Consider the following 23,046-nt stretch of genomic DNA (forward strand, 5'->3'; position numbering starts at 1 on the left):
CGAATATGAAGAGCGGCAGGAGGGAAACCGGACGGAAGGAACAAAGGTAGAGAGCGCGTGGGTTTTGCCCTGGCCGCCTGACTGACTGACGAACGACCGAAACAGCCGCAGCGGCGCAGCGCAGGCCAATTTCGCGAATCTCCAACCGCTCGCGCGGTTAGTCTGATCGCAGAATTCGGCGCGAACGGGTTTGTTGTTGTGCGCACACCGGACAGCAGCGGAATTGAACCTAAGTTACCTGCTCTAATCGAAATCCTACAGTACAGTATTCTTCAAACGCGAGTGTGATATTTTGCCAACAGGACCAGAACTGATTGAAAGCAAGAAAGAACTGATAGAATGGCGGTAAAGGATTTGCTTATTTATCTCTTCTGGAATGAATGAACGGCTGAAGTGTGTGGATGAGTGCTGGAAAAATGTGCAGCAGATTTTCCTCTAAACACGGAATTACGAAAAAAAACTTTTATCCCATTTTGCTGAATGTACGAAATCAACCGTGAAAGAACTAACGTTGAAAATTTGGAATTGAGCCAAATTTTTAATCGATTATTTCATAAATAACCGCTTTAAATATATTGATGAGTAGATTTTCATCCCGGCAGCGTTATGTAATGTCTTTGTGCTTCTAGTAGTATTGCCAAAATTAAACTTGAACATGAAATTGAATTGAAAATTCGTAAAACTTTTGAATCCATTCGATTCCATCACATTGGTGTTTGTTTATTTACTGCGCACTAGCTCTTGGATTACTATGGAAACGCTCAACAACTGTTTCCAACAACTAGAAACTTTGCTCCGCAAGAAACCGCCGCTTTCTTCGATGATTGTGGTTTTATTCCTCCTTCAAATTGAGATGGTAGAGACAGGGTTGTTCACGAAAAAATGCGTATCAGTGAAATGCATTAAAAATCTTCCAGTTATTTACTATTGGGTGAAACTTCAATCAGATTGTTGCCAGTGATTCAATATTTCTAAATGTCGCTGGACCAGATTCAGGCTTCTGTCTGATGTCGACAGGAAGATACTTTTATATAGATTTCAGTGGTTTGGTGTTTGTTTACAGCACGCATCTATTTCTGGCAGTTTTGGTCAAGTGAAGAAATTTGTTTCAGCAGTAAAATAGTATCCGTCGAATTAAAATTGATCTCTTTTCTTTAGAAGAAAGCTATTGCGTATGTGATATTCGATGATGACAAGTTGTTTGATCGCGATAATAAGGAGACATTTTACCATAACTTTCCCAATCTATGTCGCAAAATTTAGGATAAAATGTTATTTATTTTGCCAAAATTAAGTGCCTTAAACAAACACTGTGCCTTGGAAATTCTTATCAAAATATCTTTTGAATAAAAGAGATTTAATCTAACCCGGCAGAATCCAAAATTTGCACTTGCATCTCAGCATATCAAAAAAAATTGAGTAAAATGCTCCGTCGTGAAAAAGCCGCGGGCAGGCTGTTCAATGCCTCCTTGGCGGTAGTCGCCTCTTGCACCAGGCTATAGGGTTCATAGGGTCAATACTTAAACATATCGTCACAAGAGCCCGTTCTTATAGCGCCCTCCTGTGGATTGTCCACGGTGATGACTTTCCAGCTTCCTTCAGGAACGACCAGCATCTTGATATAGCGAAAAGATCCACGAGCTGTAGTTTTCTTAACCCCGTAATCGCTCTGCCAATGGTAACTTGCTGAAGGCGGGGAACTTCGGGAACATTTCTCTCGATGCTTGACACACGGATCAGTGCTTAGAAACCTCATAGTAAATTTAAGCAAAACGACTGAATTGATGCAATATACTGCTCATTATTTGCTGTTTCTAATTTATTTCCTTCAGTCTGATTTTGGTTGCAGCAAGAAAATTGACTGACAGGTTAGTCGAGCAATCATTCAGCATTGCAGGTCATGCATGTGTGGTTTTAGAGGGTAGAAAACTGAGCAAGACAAGCACTGTCAGCAGTTCAGTAGTCATGTCCATGAGCTGACAAATAAAAGAATACTACCAGGACTAAATATGTACGCGCTGAATGCATGTAGGGCTGCGAATTTTTTCGTGCACTGGATCTGGTTCTAATTGACTTGATTCGCCTTGCATTGGTTATACATTAATCGTCAGGGACGTCACTGGCTGGGGATTGTCATAACCTTCATCAGTGCTGGATTCGTCATTCTCTGTCGGCCCTTTGTAAGTTTTGACATCGTTCAGAGACTTCTTTGAACGGAAATGAATCACCGGGAGGCCATTCGGAGCCGTTGATTAAGTTTTAAAAGTTGGCTCTCCACTCTCGCTGATTAGCGTGACATCTCGGCTTTTTAACAATTTTGCTAGAATTCATGTCTCACGAATGGTAAACCTTGGTTTCTGCGTCGAATCCAGTCCAATTTGGGAACAAGCGCTATCGCTTTCGATCCGAATACTCGAAGATGCACCAGGTTGGGCTTCTTGCCGGACCACATTTCTTTTGGTGTCATCTCGTGCCCGTTGGTTGGAGATCGGATAGCCAGGCACACGGTCGTTTCTATTGCTTCGGTCCTGGATTCCCAATTTCCTCCGTTTGGATGGTCTTCCAACCTTCGCTTCGTAAACTCTTTCCCATTATCGGTTTGGAGTCAGTCGGCTTTCCACTGACTTTTCCCTCAAGAAGTACACAAAGATTCGGCGAAATTTGTCATTCGTGAACATCTACTTCCGGTAGCCGTCCTTGCTGAACGTAGTCTTATGTCCACGTTTGACAGTTTGTTTCATCGAAAGCAAATTTGTCGAAAGCTCCGGAATCACCGAAAGCACCGGAAAATCATGCACCACGATAGGATCATCTGGACAGCATTGCGGCTTCAATTTCATGCTTCCTTTTGCGATTACCTTCATTGTTCCTTTGTTGGCGATAATAGCTGTACTGTACTGCTGTTCGAGGAGTTCTCCAACAATCGCTCCGACTTGGCAAAATGATTGGAAGCACCTAAGTCAAAGTATCAGTCGTTGTCAACTTTCTGGAACGTCGACCTGTTACGGACTGTTACTTGCGTTATTAGCTCCCGATGAAGATACTTAGATTTTCTGGAGCAGTTTGGTTTCTGGGATATCTCCGTTAATATCCACTACGGAATTATCCGGCTTTCAGGCCCCGATTCCCCTTAATAGCTGGTGTACCGTTTCTATAATACCGTTGATGAACGTTTCCATGGAGTCGCTTTCGATAGTCCGACTTTCCGGGTCAAACTGATGTCTTCGAACGCTGCTTCCAACCTCGATCATGTGTAATTCACCGGATCCACCAGAAGAAAGATCTACCTCAAACACATCTTCGTCGATTACTGCCTGAATATCAGGCAGGAAAGACCGTCTCCTTGTCTCCTGCGAGATTCGAAAGGGTCGTAGCTCTGGTCGGTTTATACTATCATATGCGGCTTTGAAATCAATGAATAGGTGATGCGTTGGGACTCGGAATTCGCGGCACTTCTGGAGGATCTGCCGCATTTGGTCTGTCCCATTCCCATTTATTTATTTATTGATCTCCAAAAACTTAAGACTTCTGTCTTTTATGTTCAAGTGCCGAGGGTAAGACAAGTGATACGTGTAAAAAATTAACAATAAGAAAATCTATATATGTAGAAACGTGAAACATTGATTTGAAAAAAAAAACCTTAATTTGAGAAATCTCAAAAGAAATACTCGAAACATAATCTTCTGGATCCTATTGCTGAATTGTTTAACTGTATGCTAGGTGGTAACTTATTCCATGTGCTGATACCTCTTACAAATAACGAGCTACCATAGTGGGAAGTTCTGTTCCGAGGAATTAAAAACTTTCTACCGCGCTGACTTCTCATAGGCGTCAATTTTTCAAATAAATACTTTGGCGTTACATTATTTATTATCTTATATGCAAAAGAAAAACTGACCTCATCTTTGGAAATTTATCAAAGTTAGAACCTATCAGAATATGTTGTAAATGAGTCACGCTTGCGAACCGATTCAAATTAAATATGAATCGTATGCAACAATTTAATGCAACCCTTAATCCATTTACGGTGTTAGCTGAAGCCTGCATAAGTATAAAATCACAGAACAGAAAGTGAGGGTAGATTAGAGCTTTGAAGAGTCCAAGTTTAGTTTGAGAACTCAGACACCCAGCTTTCCATCTGAGTGATCGTAATGAAGCATATATTTTACCGCATTGTTTCAATACGAAAGAATCCCATTCGAAGTTACTCGGTATGGTTATTCCTAAACTGACAACTTCATTTGAGAATAAAATGCTATTATTATGCAGCAATATGTTTAGCTCTATAAATGCATTTCTACTACGACTGATGAAAGTAGCTTGTGTTTTTCTTGCATTTAAAATCAAACTATTTTCATTGGACCAATTGGCCACATCTGCCAAACAGTCATTAATGAGATTTTCAGTTTCATCTTTCGTCTAGTTAGTACAATCAAAATACATTTGGACATCGTCGGCAAAAAGATGTACCGTGCAATTCCTCAGCTTGGAAGGTAAATCATTTATATACAATGAGAATAGCAAAGGGCCTAAAACGGACCCTTGCGGAACGCCAGAGCTAATTGGCAATAAAGCCGAAAAACAATCATTCATTACACAACAAAGTTTGAAATCTATCTGACAAATAAAATCGAACCATTTTTACTGCATTAGAACAGAAACCAGAAACAGATTTTGAAGCTTTTTACTAAGATTAACATGGTTAATAGTATCAAAAGCTTTTGAAAAATTCAAAAGAATCATGACTACGCTTCCTCCCCTGTCGAGAACTAAACCAATATCATCACAGACACTAAGCATGTCTGTTTTTGTGCTATGTCCGGAACGATAACCAGATTGCTTGGAAGAAAGAAGGTTATTTCTTGAGACCAAAGAACTGATTTGACCCTTGACCATTCGTTCGAATGATTGAGACAACGCGCTTAAAATGCTTATCGGTCTAAGGTTTTCAAGTTCAAGTTTTTCTTCCTAATCCTTCGCGATTATTAGTTATCATAAGGTCAATTAGTGAAGACCCGGTTCTGTAGAAGTGAGTTGGTTCAACTCCTACACATTCAAATGAAAGGTTAATTAAACATTGTTTAAAACTGTCGCTTTTAACCGAATTCTTATGCAATATATTTGTGTTAAAGTCTCCCATTAAAAAAAAGTTTGTCGTATTGGTAATTAAGGCTTTAAAATATTTCACTTAATCGTTGAGAGCAATCGACGTTTGGAGGGTTATAGAAAAAACCAAAAAGAATTTTATTGCTTTTGATAAAAACTCTGTTGAAGAGCTTCTATCAGACATTTCAATAAGTTCCGCTCCAATATCATCCTTTCCTGCTTCCTTTGACATCAAAAGAGTGAATCTTGTTCAGCGGGAATGGTGACATATTGAGATAAATGACTAAATGATAGTCACTGTGTTGTAATGGCTCAAATTTCACTCAAGTCTTTAGAAAAATTTGTCATTTTCAGCACCCGCCAGCGTTTCAACCCTGAACTAGACTGAAAGAACCATCATCAACGAAGGCGCAGCAAACGTTTTGTTCGAATTTCGAAAACAATTTCCGCGCGTTTCCATGGTAATACCTTCAACCGAATAAACAAACAGATTTGTACTCCAGGCTTTTAAGTATGATGGAAGTGTTAACAAGATTGTTTTCACCTGGAAAATCAAGTTTTTCTTGAGTTTTTCGGAAGAGGTTTTCCTGGTTTAATTGAAACTGTTTGCTTGATACTCGTATTCTCAGGTGTAGAGAATAAAGGATTAGTTTTTATTTGAAATGTAATTTTGTCTTTGAGAAAAAAGCATTTAAAGCCATGTAAAACTGTACCTACACAGTAAAATGTTTCGAATCTTGAACAGAATTCTCCTGCTAAGCCTCAATATTATATTAAGACGAGTTGACTGGCAGCTAGTAAGCAAGTTTATGAGTTGATTGTAAACTTGATTGAATCAGTAGAACCTTTTTATGCTTTCGCTACTCGCGCCAATCTCGATTCATAGGCATATGCTTGCTAAAACAGAACAGAATTCACTCGAATACTGACGCCCCTTGGCGAAAAACTTCTCGAATTTTGTCCACCGATCGAAAGATCTTAGTCTGTGGATTAACCTTACATACTTACTTACATACTTACACTGAAGCCACGATTTCTCATGACATTCTTCATCGATGGGAAAGATGCATTATCAAAAGCGCCGTAAATATCAAGGAATGACGCTAAGCGAATTTCTTTGGTAGCGAAAGATTTTTCATTTTTTGTTACAAAAGTGTGAAGAGCTGCTATCGTTGATTTGCCTGTTTGATAAGCAAATTGCTCTTCGGTTAGTGGATTTTTAGGAAGTATTTCAGATTTAACGTACTCACCGATCAGTTTTTTTTTCATTAATTTCAAGAAAATTGACGAGAGACTAATTGGTCTGAATGATTTGGGAGAGGACTTATCTTTTTTACTAGCTTTTGGTATAAATATTGTCCTGACTTTCCTTCACATTTTTGGAATATATCCCAATACAAAACTTGACCTAAATAATTTTTCTAAAGCGGGAATTATTATCCGGTTTGCACTTTTGAATAGGTGCCGGAAAAATTTCATCTGGACGAGGTGATTTGAATGGACTGAAAGAATCGATAGCCCATTCAATTCTAGAGTATGAGAAAATTAAGTTTGCTAAATTTGTAGGTTCTTCGCTGAACATATCTAGTGCCCTGGTAGGTTCATTTCGGACCTCTTGTTTTTCTGTAGCATTTTGCATGCTATTAAAACTCTGCACTTGATCGGTGAATAAGAGCGATCCTATTTTTCTGTATTTTGAATTTTTCATGAAATAAAAAAAAAAGTGAAATAAACAACTTCCGAAACCCTACTGCCTAAACATGTTCGATTATTTAAAAAAAAAATCTTTGCGTAATCCGTACAGTTGATTCGGGTGAATGCGTAATATAGTTTAATGTCTTTACACGAAATTTCTATGACCCATTTCAGACAGCTGCGTCAATGCGCCAAGCTACGTTATCTCTCGCTAACTTTCTTCTCAATCCGAATTGGTGATTAGTCCTAATTACAAAAATTTATGGCCGAACATATGCAGTAGTTAGTTCTCGCATCAGAAAATCACAACCGAAGACAGAGAAAAACAACCCTGACCCTTGGACACTACTCGGGTGCTGCTCAGGAGGTGGTGGAGGGGTTCACCTAACGGCACCTGTTTGTTTGGTGGTTTCCATAGCATCTCACATCTTATCCGATGCCGACTATAATACGTCTATCTGTCTGTCTCTAGCTGCTCTGCGGTACGGAAAATAAAAATGCACGTACTAAATCGGTCAATTTGCCGCGTTTGCAGTTATCTTTCGCGCAGCAAGCGGCGAAAAATAACTGACTGGCACGTGTTTTTTTTTTGGTGAAAAAGTTCAATTTTCTTATTTTGAGCCCATTTCTCGTCTCTCGATTCAGTTGGTTTCATCCCCCCAGTTGGTGGTGCCGCAGTGAATCAGGGCGTTGCAAGTGCCAAAAAACCAACGATTTATTAGTGTAGTCACCTCGTCCGTCCGTACCTGTTGCGATTTTAATTTCTTTTTGCTTGCTATTGGGTTTGGCTAAAATAAAACCTTGATTTAATCTGCTGATTAAAAATCACCGAAAAAAAAAACATTCCGTTAGTAAACATGGAACCGTTGCCATTTCTATGCGTGTTTGTGAATTAATGATGAATGCTTGATGGTTGCTTTTGATTATTATTCATAAGAGGCACCGTAAATTATCGCACCAATCATGCTTTTGCTATAGCCCCGCAACAAGCAACAGGAACAGGAAGTGCTGGACTGGATCGCGGCCGTGCTGGGCGAGAAGCTGCCACCCGGTGCGTACGAGGACGTCCTCAAGGACGGTGTCATCCTGTGCAAGCTGGCGAACAAGCTGACACCGGGCTCGGTGAAAAAAATCCAGGAACGTGGCACCAACTTCCAGCTGATGGAGAACGTCCAACGGTTCCAGGCGGCCATCAAAAAGTACGGCGTTCCCGAGGAGGAAATCTTCCAGACGGCCGATCTGTTCGAACGTCGTAACATCCCCCAGGTTACGCTGTGTCTGTACTCGCTGGGCAGAATTGTGAGTTGCTCTGACTGAAACCCAATGATTCACACCAAGATTAAATTCATTTCTTTTTTTTTTTTAGACCCAAAAACATCCCGAGTACACCGGTCCAGCCCTGGGACCGAAAATGGCCGATAAGAACGAGCGTACTTTCACCGAGGAGCAGCTGCGCGCTCACGAGGGTGAACTGAACCTCCAGATGGGTTACAACAAGGGCGCCTCGCAGGCCGGAGTCGGTGCCTTCGGCAATACTCGTCACATGTAAATCTGTTGCAGCGTGACACGAACAGAATAAAAGTGTGACGACGACGACGACGTCGACGACGACGACGAAGACGCGCTTGTCACCTTCATCATTCACTCATCACTTTCACCATCGAACGATCGAACAAACAAAAAAAAAATGATATGTGTCACAGCATCCTCATCATCACATGATGGCTTTTTTCGTTTATTTTCTCCGAGCGAGGACGACGACGGCGTGATGTAATCTGCAGCCGTTTTTGTACCGTAAAAAAATTACTACCACATCGCCACACCGCTTAGAAACTGTAGACATTGCATTTTCCAGAATAATTAGCGAAATGTTTATTTTTCCAAAAAAAAAAAACTTAAAACGAGAAAACCGGCTCGTCTTTGAAATTGTTGTTGCTGCTGCTGTCATGACTATTTTTAGCGTCGAGGAGAACCCGAGACGAGAGTGGTTGGCGAAAAACCTTCACTGCTGCTGCAATTTGCGGGGCGCACGCGGGCGGCTTTCGTTTTCATCCTGCCCACGCCTCTCTCGATCGGAACACGCAGGAAAATACCGTAATAGCGTTGTGTTTTTCTTTTCTCTCTCGCGCGGCGGTTTTCAGCCTAAATTGACATGGCTGTTGCAGCAGCAGCAGCAGCAACAGCAAAAAACAGCGTCATGGAAAATAAATATTTACTCGCAGTTGTCGTCTGCCAGCCACAGGCTACTTTGTGGGTGCGCGTTCGCGCATGATTATTATGTAACGTTGACGACGATTCTATCGCTTCTTTGTCCTTTTTGTCGCCGTTCAGCTCTCTTTTATCATTATTTATTATTATTTATTATTTCTAGAATGAAAAATATGTATACTACTGAATTATAAACAAAAAATATTAACAACAGCGAAGACACGTTTGTTCGAAGAGAAAGAAATCACATCACGAAGCAATTTCGGTTTGTTTGTTTATCTTAATATATATTTTTAGGGATATCATAGACTGACCGTCTCATCTTATTTCAATTCTTGTTTGATTGTACCGTCTCAGCTAGGCAGAATAAGAAAATGTTACATATGGGACACTTATAGCAAAAACCTATCCATGCTATGAGATTTTTCCTACTGTTGGACCATAAAACGGTGGCAATTTTTCATATTTGCTTCTATAGCAGTAAATCTCTGTTGAATTGGATTCATTTTCTAATTGCAATAATCCATTTTCTTCAAGTGTCTTGAAAAATCATTCGTTTTCAGTAACACTAGCTAAAGACAAAACTCTCAAATTGCCAGAAAATATTTCATTTTCAGTTAAGTAGATGGGGAGGATGTTAGCGCTCAACAAAATGGATTTTTGGAACGCTTTCGATGACAACGATAACTAAAAACGATGCTGATGATATTTGTTATCTTTCAAACGTCTATCTCTGCATATTAAATGATTTGAAAAACGCAGAAATAATAGTCCCACTGCATCTAGTACCATCAAAACAGTAGTCACGGAAGTTCGTGATGAACCATTTTTACCGTAGCACTAACAAACTTCACTGATGTGGTACTGTAAAGCTGAAACATTTGATAAGCAAATTTTAGATCAACCACAAATTGAAGATTCGTCGGGCACTTACTTCCCAAGGAGCACCATATTTCGGTGGATACTGGGAGCGTCTGATGCTTTCAGTAAAAAGTACCCTTCGAGCAATGATATAAGAATCCAACCCAACGGAATTACGCAAAACAGTGACGTTGCCTTCTCCCGAGGAGTTAGGTGCTTGAATTCTAGAAGACGGTTGGGGCAAAATACGCTCGGCCATCAGAAAGCTCTTGGTTTAATGGGAATGCCAACATGCGGCGCATAGGAAAAAATGGCTTTGAAAAATTATCTAAGCATTGCCAGTAGGAAGAACTTGACCATCACCAACGAGCAAGAAACCAGTTAGCCACCATTCTGTGGTAAACCAATCTCGTTAGGGCTACATTCCAAGACTTGACATGTGTATGGACCACGGAAACAGATCACAAACGAGCGCGAGGTGGTCAACAAATGGCAGCAGTTCTTAGATGGTCACCTCAATGGCGAAGTTGAAGAAAGCAGTCTGCTTAGGAATGTCCGCGGAAGATAGTAAGTCAAACGAGAAATTGGGTTTACATTTACATTTATTTCATTCTTTTCAAGAAGGGAAAAGCCCGCGGAAGTGGAACTTTGTTCGACGCTCCTTCTTCCGCAGGCACAAAACCTTCATTTTTGCACCAACAGTTTACACCAAATGATACAATTATAAGCAGTTACATAATGAGGACTTAAATTATAACACAAAGTTCCTTATTATCTATAAGTTGATGACTAACACTATATATTTTGCACGTGATTTACTTCAAAGCATGCAGAAAATTATTTTTAACGACAGAACGGGACAAATGGAAATCAAACACATTAAAACAACGGTTGAAGACGCGAGACATACTCGAGAGAGGCTCGTTTTGGCCATAATTGGTGCGTGAAGCAGGAAGATTGAGAAAGGGGTGAGATCGAAGGGATCGCCGACGGGTATTGATGTTTAGTTGTTGGAGTATATCTGGGCTGTCAATTTGAGAGTTTAGAATATCAGAGATGAACAAAGCCCTAGCAATATCTCGTCGTATAGCTAAAGAGTCAAGCCCGATCAGATTACAGCGGTGTTCATAACTAGGAAGATGTGAAGGGTCGTTCCAAGGGAGAAGGCGTAAGGCGTATCGAACAAATTTTCGTTGGATAGACTCAATCCGTTGGATGCTGTTATGGTAGTACGGGGCCCATACAACTGCAGCGTATTCTACTATTGACCGCACTAAAGAACAATATAGTGTTTTTAAACATTGGATATTGTTAAAGCTCTTAGTAAATCTAAATAAAAAGCCTAGATTCTTCGAGGCTTTGGTAGAAATATAGGCCACATGTTCTTTAAAAGATAATTTTGAATCGAGCAGAATTCCCAAGTCTTTTACACATGTTTCCCTTTTCAAGGATGTTCCAGAGACTTTGTAATCATAGCACACAATTGATTTCTTGCGTGTAAAAGAAATGCACGAACACTTAGAGGCATTCAGTACCATTCTATTCATTGTGCACCAGTCGGCGAAATTATCCAGCTGCGCTTGCAGAAAATCAGTGTCTGTGTTATTTCTGATAACGGCAAAGAGTTTAAAATCATCGGCATACGATGATTTCATGCATTTCAAAGCAAAATTGATATCGTTCAAGTAGAGGAGGAATATATACGGGCCTAGATGGCTGCCTTGGGGCACACCAGACGTGACGGGGAATGGCGAAGAGATGATGCTACCTACTTTGACAGACATGAAACGTTCAGTGAGGTAAGACTTAAACCAACAAAGCATATTACCGCTTACTCCCAGTTGCTGAAGTTTGGCGACTGCAATCTGATAATTTATTTTATCAAAAGCTGCTGAAAAATCGGTGTAGACTGCGTCAACTTGAAGATGTTTTTGCAACGAGTGGGCTATAAAGGATGTGTAAGACACCAAATTGGTACAGGTTGATCGCTTGGGCATAAAACCGTGTTGAGTATTATCGATGTAGCCGGAAAAATTAAACGATAAGAACTCGAGAACTATAAGCTCGAAAAGCTTCCCACCTGCACAAAGCGAAGCAATCCCTCGGTAATTGGCTATGTTCTGCTTTGAACCTTTTTTGTGAATCGGAAATACGTACGACGACTTCCAGATGGTAGGGAAAACACCCGAAAGCATGGACGTATTGAAAATTTTTGCCAACGGGCTGCATAAAGTAGAGCAACATTTTTTTAAAATTATTGATGGAATGCCGTCGGGGCCAGGGTTCGATGAGCTCTTCAAGGTAGAGCAAGCATTCAGGATAATCTGGGTTGAGATGGCAGGGTAGGATCCAATAGCTGCCTTGTCTGGAACATTTGAGATGGCACGAGAAACTTGCTGACTGCTAAGTGTCTCATGAGAGAAAACTGCGCTAAACTGAGTACGAAATAATTCGCATATGTCCGAAGCAGTGGACGCTTCCGCATCACCAAGCATCATGGTAGTGGGTAAACCTGATTCATTTCTTTGCTCGTTAACATAATGCCAGAACTTTTTGGGGTTACTACGTAGACATTGTTGCATACGGTTTTGATACGAGTGGAACAGTTTCTTGTTCAGTCGTTTATAACGAGTGTTGAGGGAAATATAACGACATTTGAATTGATAAGTACCATGTTTCGAGAATCTCCTTAGAGCCATCCGTTTGGCAGATTTATAACTTTTTAAAGTGCAGGTAGACCATGGGGGATGTGAGGGTTTGCAAAAAAGTCTCTTTGGAGTAAACTGATCGATAGCATATAGAAGAACGTTTGTGAAATTTTGGACCGCTAAGTTAGTATCCGTATTCTCTAGTATTGAGCACCAGTTCACGTCTAACAAAAATTGGTTCATTTTTATAAAATCGGTCTTGCGAAAATCATACGAAAGAGGTTCGTTAGGTTCATCGAATGAGCAAGGAATACCATTGCAGAGAAATACGTGAAGCGCTGGATGGTGACGAGTTATCTTGACAAGAGTGCTGGGTGCGCGGTAAACCGAAATCCTGTCACTGCCGAATTCTGTACTAACGAAACACAGATCCAATATACGTCCATTTTCATTGAAAACACAATTTGTCTGAACCAGTCCAGCTGTGCTATACCCGTCCAAGAGCTGAGTTGCGCAGGAGTTTATTGATGAATGAGAGGGATCAGGATATAGAGCATGATGGTCATCAGCAAACGACCAGCTAATGCCACTAAAATTGAAGTCGCCCAATAATATGATTTTGTCTTTGGTTCCCATCCGCGAAGTTATCCATGAGAGCGAATTGAGATGCTGATCAATGAGGGTAGAATCATTCACGCGATTTGGCGGGATGTATAGTGCGCAGATGTATAGCGAATATATATTCATTCCTACTGTGATCCATTGTTGCTCAACGCCTGAGCAACCAGGGGGCGAGAGTGACCGAGATTTGTATTGCGAGCGAACGGCCAAGAGCACACCGCCGCCAGATTTTTTATTGCTATTATCAGCAGTGCGATCTTGGCGAAAAACTGTATATTGTTCACCAAAAATCTGTTTGGAAAGCGTGTTGCTGTTGAGCCAAGTTTCAGTGAAAATTAACATATCATATGAGGCATCGGAAACAGCAAGCGCATAATCTGTAATACTCATGTTGATACCGCCTAAATTCTGATAGTAGAGTGTAAGGCCATTGCTTAAACTAGAGTTGTTTTCATGAACCTGAGAGCTGGTGACGGCGCCTTGACGTGCTGCTGCTTGGTTGTAATGCAGAGTTTGCTGATAAGTTGCTAATGTTACATCTGGGGGCGAATGATGACCGCAGAGCTGTCGTTTTTTGGTTGAAAAGGACGGACTACTACCCCTTCCGGCCAGTAAAAACAATCTCCTACGGAAGCTTCCAGATCAGCCGACACTGACACTTTGAAGGATACGAATGACAGCTCGTTGAGTTGCTTGCCTTTTGGTACAAGCTTTATACATTTCACCGTAGAATTCTCGATGTTGATAGCTTCCCGTAGGTACCCGATGACATCATTCTCCGATTGTTCGACGTGAAAAGGGGTGACGTAGAATGATTTCAGATCCTCAGAAACCTGCTGGCGACGTTCGGTTCGATTGACAACTCGTAGAGGATTTACTCGTTCTCCATTATTCGTTTCCGTACCAAGAGACGTTATGTTTCTAGTAGAAGTGGATGGAACGGGCAGTGCATTGGAAGGTTTTGTCGTAGCAGCAGTTTTAACAGTTGTAGCAGCAGCAGTGGCGGTGGTGGTAATGGTTGTGGCAGGTGCGACGCTGGGATCAGTGGTAGATAGAACGACGTTGGCGTAGGTGGCAGTAGTGGTCAGCCACGTAGCCAGAAGGGGGGGCCCGGGGGCCCAATTTTGATTTTAACTGTTTTATAAGCATATTTTTGCGTTTAGAACTACAATACATTGAATGTATTGTGATGTATTATATTTATAAGCAGTAAGATATGCATATAATGTATTAGGAGCCAAGATAGGGCTCCTGGCCCCCACCTCTGGCTACGTGGCTGGTAGTGGTAGTGATAACGTCTGAAATAGGGTTGCTGAAGACCAACAAAACCGCCGGTAAGGACCGCTTACCGGCAGAGTTTTATAATGAAGGTCGAGAAACGCTGACGACGAGGTGGGTTATTTCCAAGATTTATGAGGAGAAGAAGCTACCGGAGGAATGAATGGAAGCAGTGGGTTGTCCCATCTCAATAAGAGTGATCTGCTCGAGTGCTGGAACTATCGCGGCATAACGCGACAGCCGTATACGGCTGCGCTCGCACCACTGCGGACCCAATTGTTACCATCCAACAAATCTTGCAAAAAATATCGGGAGTATCAAAGTGCCCCCGCATCGCATCTTTATTGACTTCAAAGCAGCATACGATACAGTCGATCGAGGAGACCAGCTATGGCAGTTAATACACAAACACAGTTTTTCCGATAAACCGATGTGCGCGTCTGGGAAACTTTGTAGATGACGTTGATATTATAACCAGGAAGTTTACGACGGCGGAGGCAATCTACGTCGGACTGAAAGCGGAGTCTAGGAGGTAAAACATGCGTTAAAGGCCAAACACATGAAAGGAAGAGGCTCAAAGGAAACAAACACGCGCCTTCCACGGACGGTAACCGTTGACGGCGACGAACCAGAAGTGGTAGATGAATACGTGTATTTGTGATTGCTGGTGACCGCGGACAACAACATTAGTAAGATGTTCTTACTTCGCGGCTTATTCAAGCGGGAAATCGGGCCTGCTTTGCCCTTCGCAAAACGCTACGATCAAGATGTACAAAATCCTTATCAGACCGGTAGTTCTTTATGGACTACGCGCCCTTGCCATATTCGAGTGAAAGATGCTGCGGACGATATTTGGCGAAGTACAAACTGATAGTGGAATATGGCGGAGGCGTCAGAGTCACGAGCTACAAGCACTGCTTGGAGAGATTCCCATCGTACGATTCCCATGGGCACCAGAAACAAAAGGGCTCAACGTGCAAAATTGCTCGACCAAGTGTGTGAGGAAAGTGATTTCTGAGACGATTCGGAAATTGGCGACGAGTGACCCAAGATCGAGTTGAATGGCGACGACTGCTTGAAACAGCACGAGCCATTGCGGCTCTGTGCCGCTGACGACGCATCCGGTTCTGGTCATTATTGACGAATACCAAGTTGCCCTGTTGGAGCGGCTTATTGTCCTCCAACCACTTGGTTTTCATGTTAATCGAAAGTAAATACTCGCTGAGTGAGCGGTTCCTGCGCTAAGCCAGCACTCATCTGTTACATACTTGTACGAGTATTGTAAGCGTGCCTGCACGCTTCGGTAGAACACCTTGGAGGACTGAGGGCAACATCCTCTACAGGCCGCTCAGGTGCTTTACGCCCAGTGTTGTCAAAGTCGCCTTAACCGCTCGCACCGTGTGCTCCCAAATGCCACCGATACGGAGGGGCAGAAGAAGGATTAAACGACCAATGGATCTGGGCATTAGTAAATACGTTTACGCTACTTCTAAGTGTATTCCTCCGCTACACAGGCAGGCTTGTGAATAAAAAAAATTACCTTTTCTTACCGACCGATGTTGACCGATATCTCTACCCGCCCAAAGTATTCGAGGCTGAATGGTTTCAAGTATAATGTCATACACTGCACAAGTAAGATTTCTGGTGTGTGTGTGTGTGTGTGTGTGTGTGTGTGTGTGTGTGTGTGTGTGTGTGTGTGTGTGTGTGATGTACTGGACGTTGCAAGATGCTTGATATTAACAGATGCTCAGATATTAACAGCCAGATGCCGATTCAGCTAAGGAGGACTTCAGCCAGAGCGGTAGGGTGCCGTCAAGTCCCATCCGGTCGAGTTTGGCAGTCGCAATTTCATGATTTAACGCATCAAAAGCAGCAGAGAGGTCGGTGTAGATTGCATCCGTTTGGAAACCGCTTCGACATAGTATTCGTAGCATAAGTAAATGGAAGAAGATTCGTCGTTATCGATCCTAAAATTGCTTTTTGTTTTCGAATAGCTTGGATGCCGCACACAAAGCAGGGACACCTCGATAATTATCCATGTCCTTTTTATCACCTTTCTTATGAACTGGAAACACAAACTCCGTTTTCCATAACGTCGGAAAAATACCGGTAGATAGAGGCAAATTGTGAAGATGACGAAGGGGTGCAAACAAACCTGTGCTGTGGTGCATTTCTTGAGAAGAATAATTTGCTCATCTAGAAATGGAGACACCCGGTAGATGGTGCTGTGCCTGTTCGAAGGGTTTCCGCATTTTTCTAGTTAAATTATGATTTTGCGTTACGTTCATCAGCTTAAAGTGTCATACAGAACAGCAAACTTTGATCGCGTTTTTCTCGAAATAAGCATTTTGTCATTTGGTTCGGTCCGACTTAACTCCGACCAAAAGAGTCATCGTCATAGTGAGCCATACTTACTTTACTTTAGTGGCAACGGTCCGTTACCGATCCTGCGCCGAACGAATTATGGTCCTCCAGTACCGTCGGTCCTGGGCTGCCGTTCTCCAATCCCCACGAACACCAGCTGAACGTGCATCGTCTTCGACAGCACACACCTACCGGGTGCGGGGTCTGCCTCGGAGTCTACGGCCTCTTTCTGGTTCTCTGCTGAACATAGTTTTGGCTACTCTTTCATCGGGCATTCTGGCCACGTGTCCAGCCCACCGCAGCCTGCCACATTGCACTACCTTCACTATATCAGCATATTTGTATACTTGGTACAGCTCGTGATTCATGCGATGGCGCCACACTCCATTTTCCATTTTGCCACCAAGTATAGATCGCAGAATTTTACGCTCAAAAACCACAAGCACTCGCCGATCAGCTTCGTTTAGCGTCTATGATTCGTGTCCGTAAAGGGCCACCGGGAGGATTAGTGTTCTGTAGAGCGCCAGTTTTGTGCGGATTTGCAAACTACGGGACTTCAGCTGGCTAACCTAATGCGTAGAAAGCCCGATTCGCGGCTGCAACTCGTCATTTCACTTCGCGGCTTACATCGTTGTCACATGTCACGAGTGTACCAAGGTATATAAATTCCTCCACTACTTCATATCGTTCCCCATCTAACTCCACCTCGGCACTAACACCACTTGGGCTCCCACGTTCCCTACCAGCAACCATGTACTTCATTTTGGCGGTATTAATGGTAAGTCCCAATCTCGAAGCTTCCCTTTTAAAGGGCCTAAAGGCCTCTTCCACTGCTCTACGGTTGATTCCGATGATATCGACGTCATCCGCAAAACTAAGAAGCATGTGAGATTTCGTGATGATAGTTCCATTCCTTTCCACGTTTGCCCTTCGTAATGCACCTTCCAAGGCATTGCTGAATAGCAGGTTAGAGAGTGCACCCCTTGCTTCAGTCCATCCAACGTCACGAAAGCAGCTGAGGTCTCACCCGCTATTTTAACGCATGATTTGGATCCGTCCAGCGTCGCACGAATCAGCGTAACTAGTATCGTCGGAAAACACTGTTCTAGCATTACCTGCCACAACTCATTTCGTTTAACTGAATCGTACGCCGCTTTAAAGTCCACAAACAGATGGTGTGTCTGCAAGTTGTACTCCCGGAACTTGTCTAGCAGCTGGCGCAGGGTAAACATCTGATCCGTCGTGGAGCGACCCTCACGAAAACCACTTGGTACTCGCCGACGAAGGACTCCGCTAACGGTCTCAGTCTGCAGAACAGGATACGAGCCATAATATGACATTTCAGTAATACATCGCACGTTTTCTTTCCGTACGTTCCTTTGGTTTCACCGTGAACATGCGGAAACAAAATGTGCGATGTATTACTGAAATGTCAAATACTATGGCTCGTAAAAAGCTGGATAGCTCTAGCTGCGTCTGCCAAGATTTCTGCATGTTGTGAATCGATTAAGATTTTAATATATTCGGCCGTTGGAGAATAAGCTGCACCAAGTGCTACCATGAGAATAAACCGTGGGAAAACTTTCCGATTACGCTAAAATATCCCCCGAAAAAAGAAACTCGAAAGATATTTCTATGGAGATTCCACCCAAGTAGCACACTTGGTTTTAAATAAGAATTTACAACAGATTTAAAACAAATCGAATTGTTGACCTTTCGTTTACTCATACTTAGTTACGACCTGATTAAGACGAAAACAACGAAAGAAACGAGCTAAAATGTAACATGTTTGTGAAATATTTCAAAGTGACGCCTATGCGTTGCATGGTTTTCGTACTACCAACAGAAAAGCTCGCGCTGTTGACAGGAATTTTTCTTTCTGATATTTCCCTAAAGTTATACATTTACAAGTAAATGATGACAGACATTTTTCGCAAGATAAAATGGCTAAAGTATATTTCGGTAATTCATCAATCACTCAAAGCAACATTGTAGCCTTCAAACAACCCAAACTAAAGTGCAATTTTAAATTTATCGTGAACTTTGCCATTCTACTTTCGAAAAATTGATGCGCTCAAGATATACTTTTATAAGCAAAAGTTGAGTGGAATCGAAATAAATATCATTTTTTGACAATCTCACAAAACATGCTAATCTAGGCACGAAAGGGAGAAGGCAATGAAGATGCGTCCAACATAGCTCTAGCCATCCCAAGTTCCTATCTAGCACCTCCACGTGGTCATATCCGGTAATGTTCTTTCCTTAAGATTGAGTAGCTAAGCTAGGAGGTGCGATGTTGCGTGGATCCCGGCCGCCAGATATCAAAATTGTAGTTTTGGGCAGACGGCCGATCCACTCGGCCCCGTTGATAGGTAAGCCACAACATATATTCCAACTATTTGTTTCGTTCTAGCTTTTCAAAAACCTACTATACAATGGAAACATTGACCGTAAAACTTGCTAATAATGTACATGGAAACTCAAATGACGGCATCGTTATGATGCAACTATATATCTGATGCAAAGGACTGCTGGTGAGCTCGTTCTATTTTTACCCATATTAATTTCTTTTCATTATACATATATCGTTTGATAAATTCATTATATACATTATATGATAAATTCATGAATACAGAGGCATCATATGAGTGGCAGACTGGAAGATGGAGCGAAGAGTCAACCGGAATCACTAGGAGCAAACTTCTGAAGGTCTGAAACAATATGTATGTTGCACTCTTCGAACAAACAAACCATCACGTGGGTTAAAACTGGTGCAGCAAAATTGATTGTTACCTGGAAGGATCCTAATGCTGGAAGGCAATTCTTATACTTCCGGAATGCGCACAAGGGCTTCAAATGGTGAGTTGACAACCTGGAAGGAGCATCAAACACAGCTCTGGTCCTCACAAGTTCCAGCCTCACGCCTCCACGAGTCATATGATACCAAATGCGGCGTAGCCTGGGCAATGTTGTCAATCTGACAATAGCGAAGTGAGGAGGTGTGACGCGAATACTGGCGTGGTAACCATAGCATGGCGGTAGAGGAAATGCTTCGTCAAACACGAGCGTCTGTGCACCAAGGAGCGGACGGAAGGAGCGCTACCAACGGAAGAGCAACTTGGCGCAGCAACTCTTGAAGATGGTTGGAAAGGCATTAAAACCACCATCGGTAGTACTGCTCTAACGGCACTAGGTACAATGAACTGAACTGAAATAACGATTGGTTCGACGGCGAATGCGAGCAATCAGTGCAGGAGAAGAATGCAACACCGTACGAGGGCGAATGTGGAGCGATATAAACAAGCACGGAACAGGCAAAACTCGGTATTCCGGAAGAAAAAGCGCCAACAGGAAGATCGAGATCGCGAGGCGATGGAAGAACTGTACCGTGCTAACGATAAACGGAGGTTCTACGAGAAGTTAAACCGTTCGCGCAAAGGCTATGTGCCGCAGGCCGATATGTGTCGAGACTCAGACGGTAATCTTCTCACGAACGAACGTGAGGTGATCGAGCGGTGGAAGCAGTATTATGACGAGCACCTTAACAGCGATGCAGCTGAACATGGAGGTGACGATATGGCAATAGATCTTGGAGCACGTGCAGAAGACGACAGAATACCAGTCCCTGACCTCCAGGAGGTAGCAGAAGAGATCGGTCGGCTGAAGAACAATAAAGCGGCTGGGGCTGATCAGCTACCCGGCGAGCTGCTGAAATACGGTGGTGACGCACTGGCTAGAGCGCTGCACTGGGTCATTGTCAAGATTTGGGAGGATGAGCTACTACCGGAGGAGTGGACGGAAGGCATCGTGTGTCCGATCTACAAAAAGGGCGACAAGTTGGATTGTTGAAATTACTGCGCAGTCACACTGCTGAACGCCGCCTACAAGGTACTCTCCTAACTTATATGTCGTTGATTATCACCATTTGCAAAGGAGTTCGTGGGGCAATATCAAGGGGGATTAATGGATGCCCGTGCCACCACGGATCAGATTTTCGCGCTTCGGCAAGTGTTGCAGAAATGTCGCAATGCACAACGTGCTCACGCATCATTTATTCATCGACTTCGAATCGGCGTATGACACGATCGATCGAGATCAGCTATGGCAGATTACGCACAACTACAGATTTCCGGATAAACTAACGCGATTGGTCAAGCCGACGATGGATCGAGTAATGTGTGTTGTTCGAGTATCAGGGACAGTCTCGAGTCCCTTTGAATGTCGGAGAGGGTTACGGCAAGGTGATGGGCTTCATGTTTGCTGTTCAACATCGCTTTGGAGGGTGTGATAAGAAGAGCGGGTATAGACACGAGTGGCACGATATTCACGAAGTCCGTCTAGCTTCTTGGTTTCGCTGACATCATTACACGTACCTTTGAGAGGATGGCAATCTACAAGACGCTGATTAAACCGGTATTCCTTTACGGCCATGAGGCATGGACTGTGCTCGTGGAGGCCCAACGCGCCCTTAGTGTTTTTGAACGGAGGGTGTTGCGCACCATCTACGGCGGAGTGCAGATGGAAGACGGAACGTGGAGGAGGCGAATAAACCATGAATTGCATCAGTTGCTTAGGGAACCACCCACCGACCGCTAAAATCGGTCGCCTGCGATTGGCTGGGCATGTCGTAGGGATGTCGGACGACTGCCCGATTAAAAAAGTTCTCAATAACGATCCGACTGTAACGAGACGGCGGGGCACGCAGCGAGCAAGATGGATCGATCAAGTGGAAGGCGACCTGCGGACCCTACGTAGACTACGTGGCTGGCGAATTGCGGCCATGAACCGAGTGGAATGGAGACGACTTCTTCGTACAGCAGAGGAAACCACGGCCTGGAGCTGATTAAGTAAGCAAGTAAGCTCTGTGATGGCACACGGTTGGGTGTGCAAAGAATTACTGACGAAAATTTGCCTCCCGTAGAGACACCTTCATAGATCACAGAAAGCTACACTGCAGCGAAATTTACGTCACCAGCATCTAACGTCACCTTTTATCCTGCCAATGATGACTTTAATCCCCCGACATTGCCAGTGCATCTGTTTAGTGTTTACCATCGATCAGTGCGTTTCTCAACTGCGGCTGTGGTGATTTTCAAAGCGAATCGTCAATTCCTATCGTAGTAGTCCGTCCGTGGCCAGTTGCCATGGCTAAGAATAACCATTCGTCAGCGTTGAGCAGAAGTAGCAGCAGTGGAACAGCGCACAGGAGCGGGGTAAGAACGCAAAATTGGCCTTGGCCGATGAGTTACAAAGTGCCACGTCCCGTCATCCATCCAGATCCAGGACGGGTGGACGGTGGTGGAGGCGGCACGGCCGCCGTTTCTGTTTGGTTGACAGCCGAAGGGAAAATATCGCAAAACATACGTTTATTTATTGCATCATATGCGCGCTAAACACATATGTTTGTTAGTTAGTTAGTTACGGGTTGCGCGCGCGTTGTTGATGATGGTGATGCGCACATTCATCGCACACATCGCGCACACACACCCGGTTCGTTGGGTTGGTTCTGTTTTTCTCGGTCAGCCAGCATCTAGAAGGGTCGCTGCTTCGGCGTTGGTGCGTTTGGAGGTCATTCTAGGCGCGGTGGAAAACCGTGCCGAACTGTAAACATTGGCAAGGCCAATAGTTATTTGTTGTTTAAGTTTTTCTTCGGGTTTAACTAGAATTTGTTCGGCATAGGCGCGCGCAGGCGGGCAATTTATTGCCCCGGTTTGTTTTGAAACGGGAAATGTGTTCCCGTGTGTAGATCCAAGCTTACAAGTTCATTTCGTTAATCCGTAGGATTAACTGACAGTTTCTCTTGGGCTAGTATCACTCCTGTTGACAATTTTGCTTGAAGTTATCACAATACCTAGGTATTGTTTTTTGTTCTATCAAATCTAATTGTGCAAAATGCTAGTGTCGTACCTGGGAAAAACAACAAATGGCCCATTACCGCGTCTAATAACGGTATGGATTCCCCTTTAATGAGCTGCAGGAGGGTAATTATTAGTTTTGTTAGAACTGACCTCACTCATGCCTCTGGATGCGTGATAAAATCAACTCTCAGTAAAGTATTATAGCATGTGCGTTGCATAATCAACAAAGCGAATCGAATCAACCGTTAATTTGATTAAATGATTAGTCTGGAATGTAAATAAGAAATAGAAAGGAGCACCAACACTTGACTTTGACATTTGCCAAAATTACCCCCAAGTAAGCGCAGCTTACTTGGATGTTCGTTGGTGCGCCTAATGCTGCTTGCATAGCCGGTGCTTACCGGCTG

The 23,046-nt window shown here is 43.1% G+C and overlaps 1 protein-coding gene across 1 annotated transcript; it reads left to right on the plus strand.

The window, feature by feature from the left end:
* Positions 1-239: 239 nt before the first annotated feature.
* LOC128732478 (myophilin) lies at positions 240-8,350 on the plus strand. Its single transcript, XM_053825735.1, has 3 exons — positions 240-345; positions 7,780-8,100; positions 8,168-8,350. Exons 1-3 carry the CDS (start codon positions 340-342, stop codon positions 8,348-8,350), a joined length of 510 nt encoding a protein of 169 aa, XP_053681710.1. The 5' UTR covers positions 240-339.
* Positions 8,351-23,046: the final 14,696 nt, after the last annotated feature.

The sequence above is a fragment of the Sabethes cyaneus genome, chromosome 1 (assembly GCF_943734655.1).
Source record: "Sabethes cyaneus chromosome 1, idSabCyanKW18_F2, whole genome shotgun sequence".
Taxonomy (NCBI): domain Eukaryota; kingdom Metazoa; phylum Arthropoda; class Insecta; order Diptera; family Culicidae; genus Sabethes; species Sabethes cyaneus.